Below are 18,349 nucleotides of genomic sequence, written 5' to 3'. Positions count from 1 at the left end.
ACTTGTTAGTCTCTGGCACTAATGCTTGTATTTCAAAGAAAGCTACAAGGAGTAGCTGACGTTTAGCTGGAATTTATTTTACCTTTGTTGAAAACTATTTAGGCATAGAAAGATTGATTTAATTAATTATATACTGATTTGATTTCTCATATACCTTTCATCAATTAATAAATTAGTAGTTTTAAAGGAAATGTAGGTGCATACAACATTTGCATCATATTAGAAACGAGTTTTATTTTTTATTATTATTTTTTTAACTATTTTGAAGTTTCCATGTGATGCTTTGCGTTTTATACATCATATTAGAAACAAAAAAGAATTTAATATTTCAGTAGCTAAATTATTGTACAAAAATATTAATAGTAGAGTCCATCTATTTGGTAACTATTGATGCTTGGATCTCTTCAAGTGTTCTTCCTTTAGTCTCTGGTACCAGTTTCCCAACAAATACAACTCCAAAACCAGAAATGATTGCATATATGAAAAACACTCCTGAAATAATGTTACAACAAATGCCTTATGGTTTGTAGCATATAAAGCTTAATTAAGCAAAAGCCATACTAGCAAAGAATGAAGTGAAGATAGGTATTTACCTGATGAGCTCCATTGGAACAGAAAGTTGAAGGTATATGCTACAGTAAATGACCCAACTGAACTCACCACATTCACTAAACTTCCTGCTGAACTCTTTATGTTTACAGGAAAAATCTGACACAGAAAGCCAGATTTTCATTTAATCTACTTATATTTGTAATCTGTTAGCAACTGATTATGATTAAACCAAGCAGAAAAATCATTCTCTACCTCTGCCACCATAATCCAGGGTATTCCTCCCACACCTATTGCAAAAAATGCTATGAATACCTGATTGCAGAATCAAAAAATTTAGATTTACTCTTCATATAATATTATAATTACTGAAAGAAGCACAAAGGCTTGTAACCTCAGTGAAGAGAATCAATATGTTTTGGGTCAAGTTGCATTACCAATATTCCTATAAGTGCCATAACAGGAGTGATTTCCTTCCCTACATTACTGGCCTGCAAACAAAATTTATATGAACAATATCAAGGATCCAAAGAAAGACCCAGTAACCAATGAGTTTTAGCTTAGTAATATTGGAATTGTCTGTAAGGCTGTGATAATGTGAGTTTGAAGATCAGTTAGAGCTTAATTAACCCAAAAAAACAGTACAGGGAAGACCCAGTCAAAAAAAGACGAGTCAAATAATTTAACCTGCAACAGGAAGGAAAGTCCTGTAAGGAATGAACCAAAGCACATTCCTGTTGAAGAAACCTGAAAACAGAACAGATATTTAGGGTTTTCTCTCAATATCAATAACATCAATCTCAGACTTTGGAGGTTTAGAATTTTACTGACCACTAGGAGTGGCTGTCTTCCAAATTTATCAATTGAGAACAAGGTGCAAAAGTTCATCACAATCTGTAACAAAAAAGGCAAAGCAGAAATGATATACGCCCCAAGAAGAGTGCCACTTTCTAGTACACTTAAAAAGACACAAACCTGTATTATACTTGCTGCTAAAGACCCAACACTACTGGAGATACCTGCAATGCACCACAATATCAAGTTTACATATTTCTGTATGAGAGTCCCATGAGTTCAATTGTTATATGAAGTATCCTTGTCAACCCACAAAATTACCAGCTGACTCCAAAATAGAACTCAGATAAAGTGTATAGCCATTGAACCCTCCAAATTGTAGCAATGCCATCAACCCAACTCCGATCTAATCCAACTTTATGTTAAACAATGCATTGAACAAATGATGCAAAAGGGGCAAACAATTGGCCACTAATTCATTAGTCTCACCATAACTGCACGGGCATATTTTTTCTGGAACAGTTCCTTAATTCCATCTTCTGCTTTGTCATTAAGATAACTTTGTATATAGTGCTGTCAGATTTTTTCAAAAAGGAAAACCTTAAGTTGAAATATTCTTCTATTTGCATTGAATTACTATTGGCTTGTGCATAGATATTGAGCAAAAACATTACAGTGATTTCATCTGCTTCATGGGAAACATCAGCATTGTTTCCCCTAAGGCATTTGAGAGCAACCGCCATATCTTGTATTCGATCAACTTTTGCCTGCAGAAAATTTTAGTCATTAATAAGCACCTCAATGGCTACTACAAAGATTTATCTTCAGTGAATCCACGTCCTAAATAAAATCAGGACAAAATATTTGACATTTCACATTTAGTAAACCTACAAAGTTTCCGCAATTTTTCAATTGCTTTGGACAATTTGCCATTTCTGCTTACAGATTCCTGATACAAACAATTTTTTTACAACATCTGCCAACATAAGTTTGGTTCGGACTCACCAGCCATCTCGGAGACTCTGGAATGAAGAATGCGCCGAGAAACTGTATTAGACATGGAATAATACCTAGGTTCAAACCAATAAACTGAACATCATGGACCTACCTTCAAATTTGATTAGAACAAAATTTTTAGAGAGAAAAATAAGTGAAATTGCATTACCAACTAGAGCCAAGATGCGCCAGTGACAGACAGAACCAATGATATATGTAATTGATATGCCACAACTTGCCATTATCTGCAGTGGACAAAGACAAAGATTGAGAAACAAAACAAAATTAAACCAAAGTTCATACTCTGAATGACTTAGATTTACCGTGATAAGAGACACAAATGCTCCTCTAGAATTCTTTGGAGTAATTTCCGCAATATAAATAGGTACCTACAGAATGCAGACAGAATACATCCATCAGTGATAGAACTTGTTTTATGGAGTGTCAGCTCCATATGTTATTTTACTAACCACATAAGCAAGAATTCCAACTCCAACTCCCATTAATATTCTTCCAAGAACAAGAGACTGGGCACCCTGTGAAGATTTAACACTATGCTTTAAAAGCCATAAATAAATAAATAAAATAAAATAAAAACTGAGCAGCAAAAACTGTCATAACTTGTAAATTGAATTATTTGATTATTTATGAATCATGATAAATTCTTTAGTTTGCCACATGAGGACTTAATCTAATTTATTTTGCTGTGAATTAGAACTTGTAAGTGCTTTTATATTAATTAACATACTTTTAAGACCAATACTTAGATAATGCATGAAACCTCAAAGAAGACGAGCAATACCTTTGATAATGCTATTGCAAGCCAACCTATAATGCAGAATGTATCAGACACCCAAATTGCCTGTTTTAAATGTTCGATAAAAAACAAAAGGCTAGATGGGTTAGATTATTAAAGTTGAAGGAAAATTGGATAAGGAAAAAGACTTTAGTAACTTACACCTCTCCGACCAGCAAAGTCTGCTACCTTCCCACATATTGATGCACCTACTATTCCCCCAATGGTTGTTGCTGAACCAAAAAGGGAATACTGAAAAGAAGAAAATAGAACTGAAAGTAAAGGCTGTTGAACAATTTCATCAATGAGAATCATCAATTTGAGTTGACTCATTGAACTAAATTAACACAAAGCATATTTTCATGAATTAATAGAAATAAAATATTAATATTTACTGCAGGCAATGAAAGCCCCAGTTCGTCCAGAATTCCAGATTCAGCAGGTGATGTGTATCCCATCTACAAGAAATCAAGGGAAAAAAAAAAAAAATTATTCCTTCCGAGCTATGGAATTTATTAGACGTGTGTAAATTTCCAATTTTGAGGTAAAATACTTAACCACAGTACGTTAATACTCACACTCTCAGACCTTAATCAACATCATCCATGTTTTAACTTTAAATTTCAGGTGAAGAGTTCTGAGTTTAAACATCATTAAAATTGAGAAAAAATAAAAAGGAAGTTACTTAACAGTATTTCCAAGAATGTAATAACCACAGACAATTATCAAGGAGCTGAAAATAAGCATAAACGTGAAAGGCGATGAATTCTCGCTTGTTGCTGCACTATTTTGACCAACCCCATTGAGCCTTTTTCCGGAAAGTAGTGACCTTGATATTGCTCCTTCTTCATCCATAGTAAGGTGCTACTCAGTGCCAACAGAGGATGAGAATGTGATATTGGGTAGTGGATCTTCCAGGTAACTTACGCTCAGCTGCTACTGAAGTTAAATCTTCAGCAAACAAAATTTTTGATTATCATTTTTCCCTCAATCTCAAATTCAAGTTTATTAGGGAGTATATTGTGGTTTATTCCATACTTTTTATATAAAGAAAAGAACAAGCTACTCCACCGCAGAGTTTTAACTTCATTATTTATTTATTTTAAAGTCAATTTATGATACGGACATCTGTGGCTGTGCTACTATCCAACCAAAAAGAAAAACAGAAATGTTATTTTCATCTTACGAAGTACTTTACTTTCACGTGCATGTACTTATTATAGATATATCTTAAGGTTTAATATTTTAATTAATTATTCTTAATATAATATGATTTGATTGATTTTTTATTTATATAAGAACCGAAAAATTTTTTAAGAAATTTGATCATAATAATTTTTTCTAATTTAATAAGTTATTAGAGCTTACGATGTTACTGTAATTTGTTAGGCCTCCAAATGAAATATTTAAAAAATATATAATTTTATAAAAAAATATTATATATAATTATAATAAACTAGTTTCCTATAGTTTTTGCTCTGGTCGGACCACTGTACGATTTAAAAGCTAACCTATAAACATTGTGTGGTCCAACTTAAAAGTTAAAACCCTCGTCAACTTCCCTGTGAAACGCAATTCAAGACAAGAAAGTGAAACTGGAACCCATTAAACAGACAAAACTTTGGCCCATATCTTGACCCACAATGGAATTCCCAATTCAACTCCTTGGGCCTTGGCCCAAGAAAACTAAAAAATAAAAAATAAAACAGGATTCAGGGGATAAGGAGTGGAATAAAAAACAAACAAAATTAAGCAAACCAATACAGAGAACAATTTTCTATTATGAAAATAAAAAGGTAACAGATCATTTGATTGAACTAAATTCCAATGCTTGATTTTGTTCAAAGAATATCAATCCTATAGATTCTAGACATTAATGAGTAATCAATGATGTTTGGATCTCTTCAAGAGTTCGTCCTTTAGTCTCTGGTACCATTTTTGCCACGAACATAACACCTAAACCAGAAATTATTGAATATACAAAAAATACACCTGAAATAACATAACATAGAAAAGAAAGTAAGAAACATCCTTAAAATAGTAGCATATAAAGGAAGAGAAGAGCAGGGAAGGAAGTTACCAGCTGAGCTCCAATCAAACAGATAATTGAAGGTGTATGCAACAATCCAACTTCCAGACCAGTTAATCAAAGTCACTAAACTTCCAGCTGAACCTTTTACATTTACAGGAAATATCTGATATACAAAAACATTGTTTCGTTTAAGTTAGGCACTTAGATTTTATATATATATATATATATATACACTTTTTATCAAGCAAAGTTATTGTCATTGCACCTCTGCCATTATAATCCAGGGTATTCCTCCCAAACCTATTGATATAGACGCCACATATACCTAATCACAGAATCATAATTTTCATACTCATCGAATAATATTTTAACGTATGTTAAACGCGAAAATGATACGGGCAAACGATGTTTTAAATAGTATAATTTTACATAAAATATAGGGAAACAGAAATGCGGAAACGCCCATGGCTGAAAGTTTCCATGCATCATAGATTTTAACTAACATGGCTGAGAGATGAAAGCTTATATGTGATGGTTGAATTGCATTACCAATATTCCTATAAGAGCTAGAACTGGAGTGATTTCCTTCACCAAGTTGAGGTCCTGTTCATTAAAGTTAAATTTAAGTACAAACAACATAATAGGGAGGGAGACAAGGTATATAATTTGTTTTTCTTTGGAACCTGTAGTAGAAAGGACAAGCCTGTAACAAGAGAAGCTAAGCAACTTCCAACTGAAGAAACCTGATAAGATAATCATAACTTTACAATTTTGGGCTCTAACCAATCAAAATTGAGAGGTTAAATTTTGAAATACTTACCAGCAGAAGTGGTCGCCTCCCGTATTTATCAATTAAGAACAAACTGCAAATGTTCATCACTATCTGTAGCAGAAATGTGAATTAGACATGAGAAATGCAGCTAGAAAAAAATAAATAAATAAAGACATACCTGAGCAATACTTGCTGCTGCAGATCCAACACCACTTGGGAAACCTGCCAATGCCAATACCAATATGTCAAGTTCATAGAGTTCCATTCAATTATCTAATAAATTTGATTTCTGAAACATCCTTTATCATTACCAGCTGACTCTAAGATAGAGCTCAAATAGAAAGTATAGCCACTTTGTCCTCCAAATTGTAGCAGTAACATCAGCACAACTCCAACCTAATCCAAGTTGGAGTTGAAACAAAGTGTCATGTAAGTAATGTAAAAAGGGGCCAAAGCTGAAAGTAAGTTAAAGCTCACAGTAATTGCATGAGCATATTTCCATTGAAACAACTCTTTAATTCCATCTTCTGCTATTTGACCAAAGTCTTGTGTATAACCCTGTTAGATTTTCCAAAACGAAAAGCCATAAATTATAAAACAAATCTCCTCTAAACTGAATTGTAAATATTTACATAGACACCAAGTTTAAAAAAAAATTACAATGATTTCAGCAGCCTCAAGAGAAATATCAGCATTCTTTCCTCTAAGCCGCTGGAGAGAAATTTCCAGCTCATTTTCTCGACCAACTTTTGCCTTAAGAATTTCAGTCATTATTGAGCATTTGAATTGTTTCTTGGAAAACACTAACTATGAAGACAAACAATATATTCTTAGATAGTTTTGGATCGGACTGACCAGCCATCTGGGAGACTCTGGAATGAAGAATGCACCAAGAAACTGAATTGCACATGGAATAGCCCCTGAAATTGAAACCAGAAAATTACCATAATAAACTAAGTACTAACTTCAAATTTATTAACAGAAATTTTTAGGGAAAACACTACCCAGTACAGCCAAGATACGCCAGTTACAGATAGAACCAATGATAAACATAAGTGATATGCCACAACCCATCATAAGCTACAGAGCAGACAAGAATTGATTAACAAAAAATGAAGCCAAAATTTTATGAATTTCAACCGGCAGAAATATACAGCTTACTGTATTAAGTGATGCAAATGCTCCTCTTAAATTCTTGGGTGTAATTTCTGCAATATAAGTAGGTGTCTACAGAATGCAAAGTGATATATATCATATTTATACCCATCACTGATAAAACTTAAGTATCAGAAATGTTAAACCAGAAATTTATCAGACTAACCACATAAGAAATAATCCCAACTCCAATCCCTACTGATAGTCTTCCAAGGTCAAGTGACCAGGCTCCCTGAATAAAAAAGGTTGGACACTAATATAATTCCTTCAAAGCAAAAGGCAAACTAATAAAAATTAAAATATATCAGTATTTTTTAGGTTTTAGATAATTTAGAAGAATAATAGGTTATTAACAGATATTAAAGAAGAGAAGAAGTACCTTTGATAATATAATTGCAAGCCACCCTATGATACAGAATACATTTGAAACCCAAATTGCCTACATTTTAAATAATCAATTAAAAAAACTATCACTTAATTATAGTATAAGAAATCAAAGGAGTTGATTTTTTTGTTGATTAACTTACACCTCTCCTTCCAGTAAGGTCTGCTATCTTTCCAGAAAATAATGCACCTGCTAGTCCCCCAGCTGTTAATATCGACCCAAAAACTGAATACTGCAAATTAAAAAATATATATATAATGTAAAGAAAACAAAATATAATTTTCAAGAATTTATTTTTTTGACATGTGATGAATTTTCAGTACTTACAGCTGAAGTAGAAATGCCCAATTCATCCAGGATTCCAGATTCAGCAGGTGATGAGTATCCTATCTACATGCAATTGCAATTCGTTACCAAAAAATATATATATATACAAGACTTGCTAATATGTAACAGAAATTTTTGAAAGACTATTTTTTTTTAAATAATTATATAATATATAAAAAGTCTCGTCTTTTTTAACAAGCTCTAGTCAAATGAAAGTGAGAAGACTCACAGAACATCCATAAATGAAATAACCACAAACAATGATAAATGTGGTGAAGACGAGCAAAAATGTGATAGGTGAAGAAGAAGAAGAAGAAGTTTCAACTCCACCATTTTCATCCAAGTTTTCTTCAGAAAGTAATGATCTTGCCATTGCTCCTTCCTCCATTGCCCTCCAATCATGCAAAAAGACAGGAATGGAAAAACTCAAGACAAGATATATTTTTTATGTACATATACATGAAAAAGCGTAAGACCGGTTGGCCATCAAAGAGCACGTTTTGGCAAAAAATGCCCACCTAACCGGCTACTGCACACTTCAGGAGAGAGAGGAGAAATTATACTGGTACAGTTTAAAATTTATTTTCAAATCCTACCAATTTTAATAGAATTTGATTTAAATATAATCGATTCCACATAATTATAATTTTAAATGGCTTTTTATTATACCAAATATGAAAAATTAAATTTGTAAATTATGAAACTTTTTTTTTTAGGAAATCTAAATTGTGAAATTTATTTATATCAAATAAGCTTTCTTTCCTCCATATTATGAAATACATTTTTTAAGAAAGCTCGTATGATTTTACTGAGTTTCATATGATTTTACCACGAATTTATCAATTTTCAATTGTTCAACTTGATTTAGTGAGTCAAGACCGCAAACTCGAATTTAAAACCCAACTTGCTTTTTTTTATAACAATGTTTATTGCAAACAATTTGCAATTGATGCTTGAATTTCATCAAGTGTCATCAAAATAAATAAATTCAAGTGAAATTAGATTAAGCTATTTTTCTAATTTATACAAATCAATAAAAAAATGGAAATGTTTCAAGAATTATGTAAATATATACTTGTTAATTTCTTGATCCTAACCACTAATTTTAACTGTAAAACATATATATATATATATATATATATATATATATTTATCTAGACATAGCTCAGCTTCTATAAACAAAAAAATAAAATAAAATAAAATAAAAATACATTTAAGTATTTTCTTTTTAATTATATTCACTATATAAAATAATTCTTAATATTATAATCAAATATTTTTTCTTATAAAATAATAATAATAATAATAATAATAATAATAATTGTCATATAGTCTCTGCTGTCTGGACCACCGTATAATTTAAAAGCTAGGCCATAAACATTGCGTGGCCCAACGTAAAACCCTCAGGCCTGCAAAACTCAATGCAAACACGGACAACACTTGGCCCATGACTTGACCCACCATGGAATGTAAATTCCCAACAACCCCTTGGCCCAAAACAGAAAACAGAATTGAGAGAAGAAATAAATAAAATTAGGCAAACTAATACAAGGAGCAATTTTCTCTTAAAAAAATAAAAAATAACAAAACAATTGAATGAACTAAATTCCAATGATTGATTTTGTTTCAAGCCACTCTAAGAAAGTCTTAATCCCACGTATTCTAGCCCTTAATTGGTACCAACCATGCATGGATCTCCTCAAGTGTTCGCCCCTTAGTCTCCGGTACCATTTTTGCAACAAATATAATACCGGAGCCGGAAATGATTGAATATATAAAAAATACACCTGAAACAACATGAGAGAAACATCCTCTGCATAAAATCTTGAAATAGAAGCATATCAAGGAAGAGAAAGGATGGAAGGTAATTACCAGCTGAGCTCCAATCAAACAGATAATTGAAGGTGTATGCAACAATCGCACTTCCAGAAGAGTTGACCACATTTGCTAAACTTCCGGCCGAACCTTTTACATTTACAGGAAATATCTGATATAGAAAGATCATTTCATTTAAGCTGCATTATTAGGCATTTAGATACATATACATTTGATCAAGCAAAATTATTGTTATTGTACCTCTGCCATTATAGTCCATGGTATTCCGGCCAAACCTATTGATAAAGACGCCAGGTATGTCTAATCACAGAATCACAAGTTCGAGACTCGGTCATCAAATAATATCTTAACTAACATGCCTGAGAGATGAAAGCTAGCATGTGATAGTTGAATTGCATTACCAATGTTCCTGTAAGCGCTAGAATTGGAGTGAATTCCTTCCCCAAGTTGAAGTCCTGTTTATAACAAGATAAATTTATATCCAAACAACATATTCACTAGGGAGGGGAAAGGAATACAACTTATATTTCTTTGGAACCTGTAGTAGAAAGGACAATCCTGTGATGACTGAAGCTAAACAGCTTCCAACTGAAGAAATCTGATAAGATAATTAAAATTGTTAGTGTTCGAACTCTAATCAATCAAATCCCAGAACTGAGAGGTTTAAATTTTCAAATACTAACCAGCAGAAGAGGTCGCCTTCCATATTTATCAATTAAGAACAAACTGCAAATGTTGGCCACTATCTGTAGCAGTAATGTAAATTAGAGATGACTTATGCAGCTAGAAAAAAATAAAGTCATACCTGAGCAATACTTGCTGCTGCAGACCCAACACCAGTAGGGAAACCTGCCAGTACCAATACGTTAAGGATATAAGTTCTGTTTAATTATCTAATAAATTAGATTTATATTGTGAAACGTCCTTTTCAAAACTTCCTAAATTACCAGCTGACTCTAAAATAGAGCTCAAATAATAAGTATAGCCACATTGCCCTCCAAATTGTGCCAGGAAGAATAGCCCAACAACCACCTAATCCGAGTTGAAGTTGAAACATGGTGTTATGCAAGTAATCCAAGAGAGGGCCAAAACCGAAAGTAATGTAAGGCTCACAATAATTGCATAAGCATATTTCCCCTGAAACAACTCTTTAATTCCATCTTCTGCTATCTGACTAGAGTCTCGTGTAAAATTCTGTTAAATTTCCAAAAAAGAAAAGCCATAAATTATAATATTAATCCTTTCTGAAATGAATTGTAAATATTTACATAGAAATTAAGTAAAAATAAAATGTTACAATGATTTCAGCAGCCTCAAAAGAAATATCAGCATTCTTTCCCCTAAAACGCTGGAGAGCAATTTCCAGCTCTTTTTCTCGACCAGCTTTTGCCTGCAGGATTACAGTCATGATTGAGCATTTGAATAGTTTCTTGAGTCACATTAACTATGAGGACAGCTCAACTTAAAATGGTTAAAAAAATTGCATTTTGTATCATTAATAGATGCAAACAATAATATAGATCCACTCTTCAGATGAGCATTTAAGATGTGATTTCACATTCGGTCAACCTATAAGGTTCTGCAATTCGAACTTTTCAGTCAAATGGATTAGTTTCCATCTGACAAATGCATCAAACAAACAAGATTTGAAAGATATCTTCGAGAAAATTCTGGATTGGACTCACCAGCCATCTGGGAGATTCTGGAATGAAGAATACACCAAGAAACTGAATCACACATGGAATAACTCCTGAGATTGAAACCACAAAATTAACAACAAGAACTAAGTTCGAATTCATTAATACAAATTTTTAGGGAAAAGAACAACACCTGTTAGAGCCAAGATGCGCCAGCTACAGATAGAACCAATGATAAATGTAAGTGCCATGCCAGAACCCACCATAAGCTACAGAGTGGACAAAAATTGATCAACAAAAACTAAAGCATAAAATTTTATGATTTCTACTAGTACAAGCATACAACTTACTGTACTAATTGATATAAATGCTCCCCTGAAATTCTTGGGTGTAATTTCTGCAGTATAAGTTGGTGCCTACGGAATGCAAAGTGATTAATATCTCAATCACTGATAGAACTTGAGTAACAGAGTCAGAATGACTAAAATGTGGAACCAAACATTTATCAGACTAACCACATAACAAGTTATCCCAGATCCAATTCCAACCGATAGTCTTCCAAGGTCAAGTGACCAGGCTCCCTGAACAAAAATGGTTGGAAATTTATAATGTTCTTCAAAGCAAAAGATAAACTAATCAAATTAAAATACATAAATCAATCAACAAGAGGTATATCCTGGGTGTACTTGTTATTTTGAGTGGAGTCCATGAATAATGACAATTCTTCTGCTATTTTTCCCTATGAGAATTCGATTTAAATTCTCCATTGGGCTCCGTTTATGGTTTATAATGCACCCTAGGAAAAAAATTTGTGAATTGACGCAACCAATCATTGCAGGAATTGAAATGTAGAATAGGATTCGCCGGCTCGCGGAGGACAAAAATGGCGGTTGGCTGTAAGATACGTCCCATGTTTTTTCTAATTTTCTTGTATTCACGAAGTTTGGGCAGATTGCAGGTGATGAAGAAAAATGTAGATTGTCATAGTGCTAAGAAACGAAATGTTGAAGTAATTTATAAGTTGTTTTACTCAAGATTTTTGCTTCAATTGGCCGAATAACGACAACGACAAGCATATTTGGTTATTCTGTTGTACAAACAGTCACATTCTATACGGACATGGTTTGCTGTCGTTTTTGTTTTTTCATTTTTCAAATTCACCTTTCATTTTCTTTTTATTAAATATGACTTTTCTTCATCCCATAAATTATCATATTACCATTTTGAAATGAAATTTTTAAGTATCTTAATATAAAATTTTATATTTTATATTCATATAGTATTAGAGAAGAGAAGTAAATACCTCTGATAATGTAATTGCAAGCCATCCTATGATAGAGAATACATTTGAAACCCAAATTGCCTATATTAAATAATCAATTAAAATAATTACATCACTTAATTATAGTATATGAAATTAAATGACAATTTTTTTTTTTTTTGGGTAATTAACTTACATCCTTTGTTCAAAAAGGGGAAAAAAAAAACTTACACCTCTCCTCCCAATAAGGTCTGCTATCTTTCCAGAAAATAATGCACCTGCTAGTCCCCCAATTGTTAACATTGAGCCAAATAGTGAATACTGCAAAAAGAAAAAAAAAAAAAAATGTAATGTAAAGAAACAAATATAATTTTCAAGAATTTATTCTTGATATATGATGAATTTCTAGTACTCACAGCTGAAGTAGAAAGGCCCAGTTCATCCAAGATTCCAGATTCAGCAGGAGATGAGTATCCCATCTACATGCAATTCCAGATTTTTTAACAATAAAAATACAATACTTGCCAAACAGATTCTTCTTTTTTTTGTAGGTAATAGGTAAAATCCCTTTTCTTTTTACTCCAACAACTCATTCATGAAAATTTTCATTTAATTTGAAATGTTTTACATAGTTCAAAATTATTAGCATAAATGAGCTGAGCTGATTATCTTAAGCTCGAACTCGATTCGTTTACATAACAAGTTAAGCTCTAAATAGCTCACAAATGGTTAAGTCCTTATCGCAGTTCTAGTCAAAATAAGGTGAAGAGACTTACAGCACATCCATAAACGAAAGGACCACAAACAATGACTAAAGTGGTGAAGACAAGCATAAATGTGATTGATGAAGACGAAGCATTTTCGTCCAAGTTTTCTTCAGAAAGCAGTAATCTTGCCGCTGCTTCTTCTTCCATCGCTTTGGCCTCCTATCCTAAGCAGGCAAAATACAGAAATGGAAAGACAAATGATAAGATATACTTTTAACTGAAGAAAGAAGAAGAATTATATCAGTAAAATTGGAACTGCATCTGTTGACAGATAAGAAAGTTCAGATTTCTTTTTCAAGCAATAACAAGTGTCGGCAGGTTTAAAGCAGTATCAATTATTGAATACGTGAAGAGCAATGCACTTCAGGATAGACTTAAAATAGAATGAGTTCAACAGATTGCGGTCCTTCCCAACTATCAGCTTAACTAATCATGCTATCATTCAAAATGTTTCAAGAAAAATGTTGAGTGGCAGGAGGCAGAAACTTTATATGTCGTACCTGTCCTTCTTGGTCTGCATCTCTATACTGTCATCATTAATGAATATGGCCCAAATCCATATTATTGGGGAGAGCCCAAATCCAATTTGACCACCTACTTTTCTACTTCAAACCTTGTTGCCCTTGTAGAGGCCCTTTCCCTTGTATCAGCAGAATTTCACTCAACAAATTTAAGATAAATAGTTGATATCTCATTATCCAAAATATAATCCTCCTTTTAAATAGATTTCAAAATAAAGGGTAGAAATTACAGAATGTAGCAAAGGCCTCTAATGCTAACCGGTACATGAGCATAAGTTTAATAGAGAAAGAAATTTTGTCAAAAAAGAGAAGATTCTTGATCTATAGAAGGTAAAAGATAGAATACAAGAACTGAACATACTACATCTTTTAGATCAAATTTACTTCCAATCTGAAAAATTATCACAAAAGTTGTGCTTATTGCAAATCGTTTGTAATTGATGCTTGAATTCTTCAAGTGTTCGCCCTTTAGTCTCAGGTACCAGCTTTGCAATGAACACAACACCCAGAGTACTAATGGCAGCATAAATGAAGAATGTTCCTGGAAATTAAAAAAGAAAGAAACCTCAAGAATTGAATGCCACATATACACTGGAGCAAAAAAAAAAAAAAATGCAGAATGGGCAGTAAGTAAGGGATCACCTGCTGAGCTCCATTCAAACAAAAAGTTGAAAGTGTATGAGATAAACCAAGAACCAATCCAACTAACTAGATTGACAAGGCTTCCAGCTGATCCCCTTATGTTTATGGGAAATATCTGAAACAAAAGGACCATCACTTTATATAACAGCTTATCTCCATCCAAAGAACTGAATCCCAAAAAGAAGAAAGAAAGAAAGAAAGAAAGAAAGCAAAACCTCGGACATGATAATCCATGGGATGCCCCCCATGCCAACTTCAAAAGAACCCAAATATACCTGTTTTAATTTGCATAATCAATCAATTACCAAACATTTAATAAAACATATAATAAAAAGTTTCTATGGAACAAATGCTAGAAGAATTGCATAGCAGGAGAGTTACATTACCAGTACACCCAACATCACCAAAAGAGAAGTGAGCTCCTTGCCTAGGTGAAGATCCTGATTAATTATGATAAGATGCATATATCATCAGTAGAGAAAAATTTCTAGAGAACTACTTGATTCTAGTTCTGAAGAAACCTGGAAGAAGAATGACAATCCTGTAAGGACACAACCCAAGCAAGTCCCCACTATAGATATCTGCAAATGATGTGATGATTCATTATTTCTGGATAATTAGCATTCATATAACTAGACTTTTCCCCTCTTATACGATACCAGTAGCAGCAGTCTTCTTCCTGCCTTATCGATTAATAGTACCCCTAGAGTTGTCATTACAATCTGCAAAGGTTATTCGCTGTCTTAGAAGTGAATCAATTAGTACTATGAACACATACATAATATAGTAAACTCGACCAAGAACCTGAGCAACTGATGCTACTATATCACCAACTGTGCTTGAGAAGCCTGCCATTAACCATAAAAATTAATGTATTGACATCCATAACATGTTTCTCAACACTAATCCTATCTCGAAATAGATTCTTTACCAGCTGATTCAAAAATAGTGCTTGTGTAGAAGGCAAAACCATTGAGCCCTCCAAGTTCTTGGAACACCATCAGCCCAATCCCTACCTAGAAAGGAATTCACTTTAGCACCGTCAAAACAAATCTATAAAATGTTAACAAGTGAGGATTAGATAAACTTTGAGGCTTACAACGAGTGAATAAGCATATTTCCTCTGGAACAGGTTTAAAATCCCATCTTCTGAGATTTTGCATACATAGTCTGTATATTCCTTGAAAAAGAAAAACCATACCTTATTTCCTTCTTAAAACCAAGTTAAAATATATGGCTGAGAGACAAAAATTAGCATATTTACTCTGATATCAGCTGCTTCTTGTGATATATTAGCACTCTTCCCCCTGAGGCGCTGTAGAGAAGATTCAAACTCTTTCATCCGACCAATTTTTGCCTTCAGGAAATTAGACTCCTTACTGTAAATATTCTATTCTCATGGCAAATTAAATTTCAAAGTGACAACTTCAAAATTATATCAAAAACTTGTTTCTTTAAATAACCAACCGAAATATGACTAGCACTATTTACTGAAGACAGACTCACCAGCCATCTAGGGGACTCTGGAATGGAACATAGGCCTAACAGTTGTATTAGACATGGAATAATTCCTGAAAATGCACAAAGCTACAAGTCAATAAAAAATTTGGGGCTAACTACAGAAAAATGATATTTCAATGGCAAAAGGTGTGACCTATTATAGCTAATATTCGCCAACTGACCAGAGAGCCAATAAGAAATGTAAGCGCCTTTCCCAAACCTATCATCAACTGTAAACTCAAGGGTAATGTCATATGAACAAAGTTTTGACAAATAACTGAAATAGATAATGGAGTCCATACCTGATTAAGAGATACAAATACTCCCCTTACATTCTTGGGGGTAATTTCTGCAATATATACAGGAACCTGCGTACTTATTTCATTAATATTTAATTCCACTATTTATTGTCAGGCCAGGTGAATCAAAATTAGAAAGTAAGGCTGAGTGCCATTACCACATAAGAAAGAAGCCCAATTCCACATCCCAGTGAAAATCTTCCAAGGTCAAGCCAAAGAGCATCCTGCCATAGGATTTCAAGTATTTTTGATGAAGTGAAAAAAAGAACATATTAAAAAAAGAAGCCCATTAACTCAGTTTAAACAATGGTTTTCAATGTGCTTTTTGCAGTTTCAGATTTAATTCAAGCAATATAAGAAGATACAAAACCTTAGCTAATATAATTGCAAGCCAACCCAGGGTGCAAAATATTTCTGAAACTCCCATGGCCTATTCAACAAGGATAAAAAGAATACATTACTGAACTTGGATAATGCATGAAACCGAATACTCAAGCAATGAAAAATATAACAAAAACCTAAAACTTACACCTTTGCGCCCAATTAGATCAGCTATCTTCCCACTAATTACTGCACCTAACATTCCTCCAATGGTTAATATTGAACCAAAGATCGAATACTGCAACATAGAGCAAATAAATTTAGAAAAATAGTAAACTGAGATATGAAAAAATGATACTTCAACCGAAATTATTTTGATTGGTTAACGTTCCATGTCCTTCCTGTGAGGGCTAGCAATGGCTTACACAACAAGCACATAAAGCAATACATACATACATACACATCCATATATGGTTAAAATTGATCAAACCTGTTCAGTCTGTGTGAATAGGTCAATCTGATGGTACTGTATGTATAAATAACATAATGATGAACCAATAAATTTATCTTGCTACTCACTTTCATCTCAACCATGAGTTGCAGTTTTTTAAAAAGATAAATATATAGTTGTATACAAAGTCAAAAATATGTGCATATATAGTAAACTGTTATCATGGTTTAATTTTTTAACTGTTCTGTAAATGAAAAAACATTAAGTCTATACACATGAAGTAACATGCTTAACATAGAAAAGATTTGTCATTTACTTTCACTTGATCCAGCAATATCCTTAGAAGTTTAGGTAAAGATTACTAGTGTAAACAAAACAATTATCCATTATGGACATAACTATGTTTTGTTTGAGTTGGTAATCAACTGTCAAAAATAATAGAAAATTTAAGAATCGGAACTTACCTCAGCCGTGGTAAGGCCAAGATCATCCACAATGCCAGACTCAGCTGGTGATGAATAACCCACCTGCAAATCACTCGTAAAATGAAGACTAAACAACTTAACCTCAGTTGGGTGTTCAATCCCCGATAAATGAAGTGCATTCATTAAAGCAACAATACATACAACAAATACATATACAAAAATAAAGGACCTGCATTTATGACCAATATCAGATATACTAAAATCTAAATGCACGAAAAAGTAGAATTTACTGCGTTTCCAAAAACATAGGAGCCACTGACGGCAACTGAAGTGGTGAAGACCAAAATAGGAGTGACTGAAGAGGAATATTGCTCTCTGTCTTCTTCATCAATTAGTGAACTTGTTACTGCTCCTCCTTCCATTAATTTCACTAATCACGATTAATCAAATGCATGGGTCTTTTTTAGGCTTTTATGCTTGTTTGTCAATCTTCCGGTCGTATACTCTGTGCCCTAAATCAGGAATTAGAGTGTAACTGTACTCAGTTTTATACTTAAATAAAACCATTAAAAAATGGTCCCAACGGTAAGTCAAAATCATGGTGATGAATTTTTTAAATTAGGGTATCGTTTTTAAATTACTCAGAATCGGACATCATCTATCTTCTTCTTCTTTCTTCTTCTTCATTAGTCACAACCAATGAGCTTTCAACTAATATGCCTATCAGGCTATGGGCATAGCCCTCAGGATGTAATGTAATTTCTCAGCAAACGAAATGACCACTCGTCTTCAAAGTCTTTTCTTTTACTTTTACGAATGTTGAGCGATTGGACGCTTCCACCTGTACCTTAAACGGGCAGATCGAAGAAATGGGCCTAGGGA

The 18,349-nt window shown here is 33.1% G+C and overlaps 4 protein-coding genes across 10 annotated transcripts; all 4 read right to left on the bottom strand.

The window, feature by feature from the left end:
* Positions 1 to 217: 217 nt before the first annotated feature.
* On the bottom strand, positions 218 to 4,207 carry LOC105647596 (sugar transporter ERD6-like 5). 3 transcript variants are annotated; one of them, XM_037640166.2, is made up of 18 exons: positions 3,827 to 4,207; positions 3,532 to 3,594; positions 3,299 to 3,388; positions 3,143 to 3,202; positions 2,811 to 2,876; positions 2,664 to 2,729; positions 2,510 to 2,585; positions 2,350 to 2,414; positions 2,019 to 2,111; positions 1,834 to 1,917; positions 1,666 to 1,750; positions 1,525 to 1,568; positions 1,381 to 1,443; positions 1,237 to 1,296; positions 987 to 1,040; positions 805 to 864; positions 594 to 708; positions 218 to 492 (listed from the first exon to the last, which is right to left on the bottom strand). In XM_037640166.2, the coding sequence occupies exons 1-18, from the start codon at positions 3,989 to 3,991 to the stop codon at positions 374 to 376; spliced, it is 1,428 nt and encodes a 475-aa protein (XP_037496094.2). In that variant the 5' UTR covers positions 3,992 to 4,207; the 3' UTR covers positions 218 to 373. The 3 variants fall into 3 exon arrangements, with proteins under 3 accessions (XP_037496094.2, XP_089573860.1, XP_089573861.1); XM_089717734.1 differs by having other exon boundaries at positions 2,350 to 2,366; XM_089717735.1 differs by lacking the exon at positions 3,827 to 4,207 and adding an exon at positions 3,715 to 3,767.
* Positions 4,208 to 4,884: 677 nt separating this feature from the next.
* On the bottom strand, positions 4,885 to 8,289 carry LOC149498638 (putative sugar transporter ERD6-like 13). Of its 4 annotated transcripts, none has more exons than XM_089717738.1 (18): positions 8,138 to 8,289; positions 7,808 to 7,870; positions 7,623 to 7,712; positions 7,475 to 7,534; positions 7,262 to 7,327; positions 7,102 to 7,167; positions 6,945 to 7,020; positions 6,796 to 6,860; positions 6,601 to 6,693; positions 6,418 to 6,498; positions 6,252 to 6,336; positions 6,119 to 6,162; positions 5,989 to 6,051; positions 5,852 to 5,911; positions 5,718 to 5,771; positions 5,434 to 5,493; positions 5,217 to 5,331; positions 4,885 to 5,128 (listed from the first exon to the last, which is right to left on the bottom strand). In XM_089717738.1, exons 1-18 carry the CDS (start codon positions 8,207 to 8,209, stop codon positions 5,010 to 5,012), a joined length of 1,332 nt encoding a protein of 443 aa, XP_089573864.1. In that variant the 5' UTR covers positions 8,210 to 8,289; the 3' UTR covers positions 4,885 to 5,009. The 4 variants fall into 4 exon arrangements, with proteins under 4 accessions (XP_089573864.1, XP_089573862.1, XP_089573865.1 ...); XM_089717736.1 differs by having other exon boundaries at positions 8,037 to 8,240; XM_089717739.1 differs by having other exon boundaries at positions 7,808 to 7,866; positions 8,138 to 8,234.
* Positions 8,290 to 9,318: 1,029 nt separating this feature from the next.
* LOC105647834 (putative sugar transporter ERD6-like 13) lies at positions 9,319 to 13,758 on the bottom strand. Of its 2 annotated transcripts, none has more exons than XM_020684646.3 (18): positions 13,318 to 13,755; positions 12,958 to 13,020; positions 12,773 to 12,862; positions 12,584 to 12,643; positions 11,796 to 11,861; positions 11,631 to 11,696; positions 11,474 to 11,549; positions 11,329 to 11,393; positions 10,941 to 11,033; positions 10,757 to 10,837; positions 10,591 to 10,675; positions 10,449 to 10,492; positions 10,327 to 10,389; positions 10,182 to 10,241; positions 10,045 to 10,098; positions 9,884 to 9,943; positions 9,680 to 9,794; positions 9,319 to 9,594 (listed from the first exon to the last, which is right to left on the bottom strand). In XM_020684646.3, the coding sequence occupies exons 1-18, from the start codon at positions 13,453 to 13,455 to the stop codon at positions 9,470 to 9,472; spliced, it is 1,404 nt and encodes a 467-aa protein (XP_020540305.2). In that variant the 5' UTR covers positions 13,456 to 13,755; the 3' UTR covers positions 9,319 to 9,469. The 2 variants fall into 2 exon arrangements, 1 of the variants encoding a protein (XP_020540305.2); XR_016319512.1 differs by having other exon boundaries at positions 9,571 to 9,594; positions 9,884 to 9,918; positions 13,318 to 13,758.
* A 251-nt stretch (positions 13,759 to 14,009) lies between these two features.
* Positions 14,010 to 18,288, bottom strand: LOC105647835 (sugar transporter ERD6-like 5). The gene is made up of 18 exons (XM_089717733.1): positions 17,758 to 18,288; positions 17,507 to 17,569; positions 16,800 to 16,889; positions 16,641 to 16,700; positions 16,429 to 16,494; positions 16,274 to 16,339; positions 16,126 to 16,201; positions 15,978 to 16,042; positions 15,736 to 15,828; positions 15,571 to 15,651; positions 15,403 to 15,487; positions 15,276 to 15,319; positions 15,131 to 15,193; positions 14,993 to 15,052; positions 14,858 to 14,911; positions 14,687 to 14,746; positions 14,472 to 14,586; positions 14,010 to 14,370 (listed from the first exon to the last, which is right to left on the bottom strand). Exons 1-18 carry the CDS (start codon positions 17,887 to 17,889, stop codon positions 14,210 to 14,212), a joined length of 1,434 nt encoding a protein of 477 aa, XP_089573859.1. The 5' UTR covers positions 17,890 to 18,288; the 3' UTR covers positions 14,010 to 14,209.
* Between the last annotated feature and the right edge of the window lie 61 nt (positions 18,289 to 18,349).

This window comes from Jatropha curcas, chromosome 2 (genome assembly GCF_041381405.1).
Source record: "Jatropha curcas cultivar XTBG-Jc1 chromosome 2, XTBG_Jcur_1.0, whole genome shotgun sequence".
Taxonomy (NCBI): domain Eukaryota; kingdom Viridiplantae; phylum Streptophyta; class Magnoliopsida; order Malpighiales; family Euphorbiaceae; genus Jatropha; species Jatropha curcas.
Note: the sequence above shows the minus strand (reverse complement) of the source record. Positions and strands in the feature narration are given on the sequence as shown.

Bases quoted from the DNA above. Each gene is read 5' to 3' on its own strand.
- LOC105647596 (XM_037640166.2), bottom strand. From the start codon at position 3,991: ATGGATGAAGAAGGAGCAATATCAAGGTCACTACTTTCCGGAAAAAGG. The intron at 3,595-3,826 runs GTTAAGTAACTT...GATTTCTTGTAG, and splicing joins ATTACATTCTTGGAAATACT to ATGGGATACACATCACCTGC. The intron at 1,569-1,665 runs GTAATTTTGTGG...GGTGCATTGCAG, and splicing joins TTCTATTTTGGAGTCAGCTG to GTATCTCCAGTAGTGTTGGG.
- LOC149498638 (XM_089717736.1), bottom strand. From the start codon at position 8,195: ATGGAGGAAGGAGCAATGGCAAGATCATTACTTTCTGAAGAAAACTTG. The intron at 7,021-7,101 runs GTAAGCTGTATA...TCTGCTCTGTAG, and splicing joins CATTTGCATCACTTAATACA to CTTATGATGGGTTGTGGCAT. The intron at 6,861-6,944 runs GTAGTGTTTTCC...TTTCAATTTCAG, and splicing joins GCGTATCTTGGCTGTACTGG to GGGCTATTCCATGTGCAATT.
- LOC105647834 (XM_020684646.3), bottom strand. From the start codon at position 13,455: ATGGAAGAAGAAGCAGCGGCAAGATTACTGCTTTCTGAAGAAAACTTG. The intron at 11,862-12,583 runs GTATTTACTTCT...ATTTTTGTTCAG, and splicing joins TTGCAATTACATTATCAGAG to GGAGCCTGGTCACTTGACCT. The intron at 10,242-10,326 runs GTTAGTATTTGA...TTATCTTATCAG, and splicing joins GAAGGCGACCTCTTCTGCTG to ATTTCTTCAGTTGGAAGCTG.
- LOC105647835 (XM_089717733.1), bottom strand. From the start codon at position 17,889: ATGGAAGGAGGAGCAGTAACAAGTTCACTAATTGATGAAGAAGACAGA. The intron at 16,701-16,799 runs GTAAGTTTTAGG...CTTGTTGAATAG, and splicing joins ATCTAATTGGGCGCAAAGGT to GCCATGGGAGTTTCAGAAAT. The intron at 14,371-14,471 runs GTGATCCCTTAC...TTTAATTTCCAG, and splicing joins GTTTGAATGGAGCTCAGCAG to GAACATTCTTCATTTATGCT.